The sequence below is a fragment of the Raphanus sativus genome, chromosome 3 (assembly GCF_000801105.2).
Source record: "Raphanus sativus cultivar WK10039 chromosome 3, ASM80110v3, whole genome shotgun sequence".
NCBI classification, from domain to species: domain Eukaryota; kingdom Viridiplantae; phylum Streptophyta; class Magnoliopsida; order Brassicales; family Brassicaceae; genus Raphanus; species Raphanus sativus.
The window spans coordinates 6,131,003-6,139,995 of NC_079513.1; the positions used below are offsets into that span (position 1 = coordinate 6,131,003).

The 8,993-nt window shown below is 25.5% G+C and overlaps 1 protein-coding gene across 1 annotated transcript; it reads left to right on the top strand.

The window, feature by feature from the left end:
- Positions 1-5,572: 5,572 nt before the first annotated feature.
- Positions 5,573-6,917, top strand: LOC108831272 (ethylene-responsive transcription factor ERF110-like). Its single transcript, XM_018604829.2, has 2 exons — positions 5,573-6,090; positions 6,495-6,917. The coding sequence occupies exons 1-2, from the start codon at positions 5,811-5,813 to the stop codon at positions 6,881-6,883; spliced, it is 669 nt and encodes a 222-aa protein (XP_018460331.2). The 5' UTR covers positions 5,573-5,810; the 3' UTR covers positions 6,884-6,917.
- Positions 6,918-8,993: the final 2,076 nt, after the last annotated feature.

Below are 8,993 nucleotides of genomic sequence, written 5' to 3' on the forward strand. Positions count from 1 at the left end.
AATGTTATTTTATGATAATAGTATTGATGATTTTTGAATATTAAAATTTAATATTTTTATCAAATAGAATAGATACAAAAGAAATTAAGTTGTTTTGATAATTAATATACATAGAACTAAATTTAATAAAATTATTGCTAATTATACTATAACACACACAAATTCATTCTCTTAACTTTATAATGTAAAAAACATGAATTCATCTTCAAATATACTGTTAATCTAATTGACAAGCATTTTAGTAAATCTAAACCGGACTAAATATGAGTAACCGGATCTAAAGTCTCCAACGGATATGAAACACACAAAGAAACCTCGTACATTAGAATAGAACATCTTTTAAATAACTTATAACTAATAAATGGTTAAGAATTCTTTCAATTTTGAACGGATTTTACAACAAACAAAAATATCCGCAGTTCTTAAGTGCATGTCAAAATCTAGTATATTTTATTAAAATAGTAGTCACATTTCATTTATTTGTGATTTTTTTTTTAAATGAATCTTCCTTAAAAATCATATTTCATTTATTTCTACTTAACATGTTGGCATCATTAAGATATCACATTTATATAATTAACACATATAACAACTTCACAAATAAAACTCTTTTAATTTTAATTTGGATTATAAAATTTTGTTGACAAAAAATCTAACAAAATCTTACAATACCATTTAATTTGTTTTGATCAAAACAATATCATTTAAATATTTTATTTCTAAGTATTAGTATTCAAAATAAATGTAAACTAAAAATTTATTATAAAAATAAAAATTTATTGCTATTTTCATAAACTTTATAGTTATAGTATATATTATACAAAAATAAAAGTACTATATGAAATTAAATATTAAAATTATATTAAATTAATAAATTAACCTATTTTAGTTTTTAAAAATCTTTAATTATAAATATGATACACCATTAAAAGGGGTTAACTTAAACCATGTATAATATTTACTAAAATAATAAATCTTAATTATTTGAACATAACAATATATTTATTTATAAAGTCTTCCTATATATTAAAATTATAGATGCTAAATTATATTTTAAACACAACAAACAAATATAAATGATCCTAAGAAAATATCTATTCTATTGAATAACTAATTAAATTTTAAAAATATTTAGAAAAGTTTATGCTGTTGACAAAAGTTATTTTTTCATGCAAACTGTAGAAATTAAAAAATATATATTTTGAAGGGTGTTATCTAATTGATTATTTTAAATTATGAATTTATTTTTCAGAATTTGAAATTATATTATTATGTAATAGCAATTTATAACAAATTAAATTGTATAAAAAATATTGATATATTAATAACGTCAAGTAAAAACTTAAACAACAAAATTATAGAATTTCATTATATCTAAACTATTAAAAGTGAAGTACAAATAAATCTTAACCCTGAGTTTTCCTCAATAATTACAATCATATGCCACTGGTCTTAAACAGAGTAGTTTTACACTTTTCTTAACCCATTCATTTCCTATACCAAAAACGTTTAAATCATCCTGTTTGGTACACAATCTTATTAATTACATTAGACCAGCAGGTACCTTAAATTATTCCAATCTAATACTCCGTTAAACCTATGACCGGTAGTTTTTTCTATCAGCGAACCCATTACAAACCAAACCAAACATTCCATCACGACTTATTAAGCATAGTCTAATAAATATTAAGTTTATAATTTTATATATATATATATATATATATATATATTGGTTTAGATTATGCATACCAACGTTTTGTATATTGATCTAATCAAGGTATTGTTTAGCTAATTTATGGTGTAGCAAATAAAAATTAACTCTTAAATTTAAAATTTACTTACAACCATATGCCACTGAAACAATTAATAAACTTATTTTAAGCATTTAATATATTTTCCTTATTTAATTAAAATAAAACTACTACTTCATATAATCTACCTAACTAATAAATTTAACATATTTTGATCTTCAGTGAAAAATTTATAATATTCTCAATATTAATATTACCCATTTCTAAAATCATTTATATATGTTTTTAAGTGTTATATTTTTCTCATATATTTTTGATATGAACTAAATTAAGAGACACGTAAATGTGAAAAAGAAAAAAAATATTTGCCACAAAGTATTTGTCTTATAAAATTAATGTATTAGTATGTACAAACATATTAAGTGGTTAAATTTATAAACAAATACAATATAAAAATGGCCCATGTAGTAAAAATCATCAAATATATTTAATCATCATTTCCATTAGTTTAGCATCTAACTACAATATAAAAAACTGAGACATTTATAAATATTATAATTATTTCTATAAATTATAGTTAAATTATATATTATATATTACATTGAGGGGTGTTCAATCTGGATATCGGGTCGGTTGGTTCAGTTTTTTTTTTGTTTTTTTTTGTTTTTCGATTTATAAAAAATAACTACCATATTCAAACTTTATAAACTTGGTTTGGTTCGGTTGGTTTATGTACCGTCAGTTTTTTTTGTTTATTCAGTTTTATACCAAAAACATAAATATATTTAGTTTTTTTAAACATTTTTTGAATTTTATGCCGGCTTTAATGTAACTTGGAAATATTTTGGTTTTCAAATAAACTATCTTTTCTTTTTTCTTTTACTATTTAAATAATTTGTAAAAATATTAAGTTAATATTAGTGATAGTTTTTATAGGATAAAATAAGAAAAATTAGTAATCCATAATACTATTAAATAACTAAATATTAGCACACATATTTGACAACAAAAAATTATATTTTGTTTAATTTGATAAAAAATTAACTTATAACAAAATGTTAAATTAATAAAATCTACAATTTCAGTATAAAGATCGTATCTATAAAATAAATTATGTATATGTTATTAATTATATTATATAATGTACATATAATTCTACTATTATATTTTAATTGATCGGTTTAAGCAGTTTATTTGGTTTGATTGGTTTGTATACCAAACCATTATATATATGGCGGTTTCTTATAAATCACATCCATTCGTTATGTTCGGTATTACCAAATTTAAACCAATTTTCTATTTCGGTTCAGTTTGATTTTAATTAGTTCGATAAATTTGGTTTTGCCTGATTAAATATCCTTAACTACAAGTAGAAAACACATGTGCGGACGCACAGATCACGATATAGTATAGCATTAAAATGCAAATCATATATTTAAAATTCTTACGATAGTATACAATAAATATTTTTATATAATAATGATTTAACTTATTCTGAATTAGTAGTATTCAAATCAATGTAAATTAAAACTTTATAATAAAAATAAAAAATAAAATTTTATAAAGATATTTTCATAAACTTTATAATAATAGTATATATTATACGAAAATAAAATTATTATATGAATTAAATATTAAAAATTACACTGAATTAATAAATTAACTTATTTTATTTTAAAATATTCTTTTATTATAAATATGATACACCATTAAAAGGGGTTTAACGTAAACCATGTATAAAGGTTTGTAAGATAATAAATCTTAATTATTTGAACATAACAATATATTTATTTATAAAATCCTCCTATATATTAAAATTATAGATGCTAAATTATATTTTAAACACAACAAGGAATATAAATGATTCCTAAGAAAATATCTAGTCTATTTTATAAATAATTAAATGTTTAAAGTATTCAAAAATATATTTTTAAAAAGTTTATGCTGATGAAAAAAATATGCTGATGACAAAATTATTTTGCAAGCAAACTGTAAAAATTAAAAAATATATATTTTGAAGGTTTTATCTATTTGATTATTTTAAATTATGAATTTATTTTACAGAATGTGAAATTATATTATTATGTAATAGCAATTTATTAACAAATTAAATTGTATAAAAATCTTAATATATTAATAATGTCAAAATAAAACTTAAAAAAATAAATTATAAAATGAAAATGAAAATCATATATTTAAAATGTACATGATTATATCAGAGTTATACATTTATAACATAGAAATAAGAAAATAATCGAAAATAAAAAAGGTTAAAGTTTTTTGTTAGATGTAGAAACATACCTATGTTCTTTTTCCCAAAAACATCAGTTCCTATTCTTTTGACTTTTGAGAAAAAGATAATTGAACTACTTGTAATGAACCATTTGATATTGACATACTATATTGACCCATTAATAAGATGTATATTGTTTTAATAGATAAGAAGATTTATAGATTGTGTAAATCCTAATTTTAATTTATATATGTTTGAATTACATTACAGAAAAACTTATGTTCTAATAATTTACCTTCAAATCTACATACTAAAACAAAAATAAAATTTTTATTTAATATTCAATCGTTATTTATCATTTCTATAATATATAATATTAAATGTTTTAAGATAAGTGTATATGAATATTTTAAATTGTCATATTTTAATAGAATAAGAGTTTGGATTACATTACATAAAAAATTATGTTCTAATAATATACCTTCAAATTCTACATATTAAAAAAATCAAAAATTTATTTAATATTCAATCCTTTATTTTATCATTTCTATAAATATATAATAGTAAGTGTTTAAAGATTAGTGTATATGATTATTTTAAATTTTCATAAAATTCAAAAAACAATTACTAAAGAAGAATTATTTTCTTACTACTACATAACTTAAATTGAAATTTGATCCATTTATTAGTTTTAATAATAGATAAGAAAATAATCTTCAAATTTTTTTAACTTTGCATGTATTAGTTTGTCAAATAATCAAACACAAATCCAAACAAAACATATATATATATATATATAAAAAAAAGCAACAAATACATGTTTAAAATAATTAATTGACTAAAGCAAACAAATTATAAAATTTAATTATTTAAAATAATATAAATAATTAAAAATATATACATAAAAAAAAGACAAACATCCGCACAGTCGTGCGGGTCAAACTCTAGTATTTATTTATTTTTCCCTATTTTTTAGAATTCATTCTATAAATGTTTCTTCCAATTCAAAAAGAAAATATCATGTATTTCTTCAGTTACATTTTATCTAGACTTTAATTTATTTTTATTGATTATTATTCAATATTATGAAAATGACAGTATAGATATTTATAGTTTACAATACTTTCCGAGATTTAAAAAAAAAAGAAAAATTAACTTATTTTGGTATAAGAAATTAATTACAGAAGTGAACGAAGGGGACGCACCAATTTTTTGAGATAATAATCCTGTTGCAAAAGTATTTATTTGACGTCGAGAAATGACATTTGAAGACTACGAAATCAACATACACGAGAAACAAAAAAGCAAGTGAAGATAAAGTAGAAAAGAATTATTTATCGGATGAAAGAGTGAAGATATTTGATTTTGTTGTATCTTTATAAATTATTTATCCCATTTTGAATAATAGCTGTAGTTTTTGCGTATCTATGCCTAACTTATAGTTGTAACTCCTACATTTCTATTAGGCCTACCTTTTCAGAATACACATATGTACATTATATATCTCATTAGGGTGGATAAAAACTCTCTCCTAGGGGAGAAAACCGTGTCGACAGTCTTGAACAAAAACTGTACAGTGATAAAAAGTTGTACCCAGGTCCATTTAGCTTGAAAAGGTACATGATGTTCTCATTTTTGACTTCACAATATATCAAACTATCATATAGGGTATATACCAATTCTTCGCAATTACATTATGTACATCTAAGGGCCTAATTCTGGAGGTTGTAGCTATTCTTTTATGTATAAATGTGTGAAGCCCTCAAAAGAGAGACCAGCACCTTAGAAAAAAAACAGTTTCCTCTTTTCATTTGTCTCTTCTCAAGATGGCAAACCAAGGAGGACAAGATGAGTTCAGAGCCGATTACCCTGAGGGAACCAAACCAGCGATTGACGATGTCTATAGCTTTGAAGACGACCCTGTCGTTGGGAGGTTCAATAGGTTTGGCACCGAAATGTCCGCAATGGTCTCCGCCTTGACCCAGGTTGTTTCTGCTCGCTCTCTAACATCATCTACAGTCGATACTCACTCTTCTTCCTCTTCTGCTGGGCTAAAAAGAGAAAGGCTTGGAATCGATCGAGTAGACTCTTCCCCTGGTCCGATCGGTGGGTGAATCTCTTTAATTTCATTATTTCTTACCTGCGCTATAGTTTTTCGTTTTCGATTTGTTTTATTTTTCCTTCATTGTATAGTTTCATAATTACATTTTATATTATGATGCATGCATGATAGAGTGAACTATGCATTTTTGTAGTTCTTAATATTGTTATTAATATTGTATCAGTTATTTCTTGGGTTTTGTTTTTACTTCTAATATATTATATATACTCCAATTCTTTTTTTTATTAACTTACAGACTCCTTTAGTTAAAAAAAAAAAAATTTACGGACTCCAGTTTTCATGATACTACTGTTTTTGGTTGTTTAACAGAATTCAGTTTATACCAAAATATCGGATATAACATAAATTATCGTTCAAAATATCGAAGTCTTAATCTGTCTTTGTATAGAAGAATGCACAAACAATGGTTTACCGGAAGAAGCAAAGGAGAAAAAGAGGAGATACAGAGGAGTACGGCAGAGACCATGGGGAAAATGGGCGGCTGGGATACGCGATCCACATAAAGCAGCTAGAGTTTGGCTCGGTACGTTTGATACGGCAGAAGCGGCCGCTAGAGCCTACGACGAGGCTGCACTCAGATTCCGTGGAAATAAAGCAAAGCTTAATTTCACGGAGGATGTAAAGATTCTTCCTCCTCGGCCTCATCTTATTCCCCAAGCAGATGAAGGAAATGAAGTGAGAAACGACACATTAGAACATTCACCAATGGAACAACCTCTTCTTCCTTTAGATTCTGCTCCCAATTCATCTGATTTTCGGGGGCCTTCTTCGGCCTAATGTATTTTTAAAATTTTGATAGAAATATAAGAACGGCTTAGAAAACATATGAATGAGCAAGTTAAATAAAATAAAAAAATGATGTTTCTATTATTATACTGTCAACATTATGTATGTATCCATTGTTATCACATATGTATTTCTTTTTTTTTGTTTTCTTTTTGTTTTTTTGTTTTTTTTGGCATCAAAAGGTTATTCTATTACTCAAACTTGAGGTGGTCTGGGTAACCAGACCGGAATAGAACAACCAAAGTAGCATAATGATCGATGAAAAGTACGAGCAGTTCTAGCTAATGAATCAGCTATGACATTTTCGGTTCTTGGTACGTAGCAGATCTTGAAGTCCGAGTAGCACATCTTGATCGTTTGAATCATCTCCAATTCAGTTGAGAAGCTTGGCCAAGCTTGCGGTTCCATTAGCATCGCAATCAGGTCTTTACAGTCTATTCCAAATCTTTGACAATCAGAATGTTGTAGCATTGTTTTCATCGCCCATTTCAAAGCTTCCAATTCCGAGTGTAGAGCTGATTCCCTTCTCCTCAAGTTCCTTGTCCCCATCAATTGGACCTTCCCCCTGCTATCTTTCCAAACCCATCCGAGTCCACTGAACTGGTCTGTAGAGGTCCATGAACTATCTATCATGCATATATCACCCAAGCTTAGAACTTGAGGTTATTGAATAACTTGAGGTGTATTCATATTTTCCCTAGCATTATGCCAAGCTTGGCTTGAGGTTCTTTTTTTTTTTGTTAAAGAATAAAAAGACTGCCATTTGTTTCACCTATGTATTTCTAAGGTGATACTTTCCTAATTGGTTGGGTTATAACTAGTTACTTTAACTTTAATTTTTATGTACGACCACTTAAGTTACCAATCATGATTTAAGTAGTTTTTAAAGTTAAAGTTTATAAAATAAAAAATGCTTGTAGAAACCTTATTTTCTAAAGTAAAAAATATGGTTGTAGGAATTTATTTCCTTTTAAAAATATTGCTGTAAGAATATATTTCTTTTTTTATCATTTCTCTTATTTAATTTCTACAGTTATATTACAGTTATATTAGATACAACTACAATCAGAAAATTGTACAGTCTAAATTTCTACAGTATATTTTCTAACCAACCAATCGGCTCCATATTTCAACAAATGCTCCTTTTCATATATTATAAGAGTTCTTCGAAACCAAAAAAATATTTGTAAGAATAACAAAAATTGAAATATGTCTTGTATATGTTTACAATACAGACAATTCTATTATGTGATCCACATCTACATGCAGGAAAGAAAAATCAAATAAAAGCAGAGTTAGGCGAGAGACAAAAATTAGGCAAGATGCAGCTTAGAAGTAGGCAATCGGTTAGATCTATGTCATGTAAATGGTACATTTTAGGCTATCTTTTCAAAATGTTTTCCATGATTCTTTTCTTGAAACCATAATAACTTTTTTTACTTTCGTTTTGAATTTGTAGCATGTTTTATGTTTAAAAAAAATTGTCAAGTCGACGTAACTAAACGTGTACACTCTTATAGATTTTTTCTTATAAAACATGTATGTCCTATGAAAGGTACGTTTTCTCTGTGTTCTTATTGATCGGCACACTCGCCATTATTATATTGTTAGTGTTACAGAAAACCTAATCACCAACTACTTTTAGCCTGGATATTCTACCGTAAATACAACAAATCATATTTACACATAGCAACTCAGAATATTGCAGAAATAGGAGATGTACATAATCATATACTGAAAATGTTTTCTCTTAAGTTGGAGCATGGATGTTCAAACATTCCACTTGCAGTTAAACCATTTGAACTACCTTCTTGTGAATACGACAAAGAATACCTTGGTGAAAATATTACCAATTGTTTAGTGATTTGAAAATGTGACAGCGTAAGATGAAGAAATAATCATTAGCTTGTAGATGTCAATAGTCAGTTTTGATAGAGTTGGTGACAAAATTTATAAAGATAACTTGTTAAGAAAATGTATGCCTTGACTAACAATGTTCTAGAAAGCATGCAGATTGAAGGAATAATGTGGATGTAGATACTGAGCTGGGTGATGGTAAACTTGAATAACAAGTTTATACATTGAAGAGAAAGAAAGATGA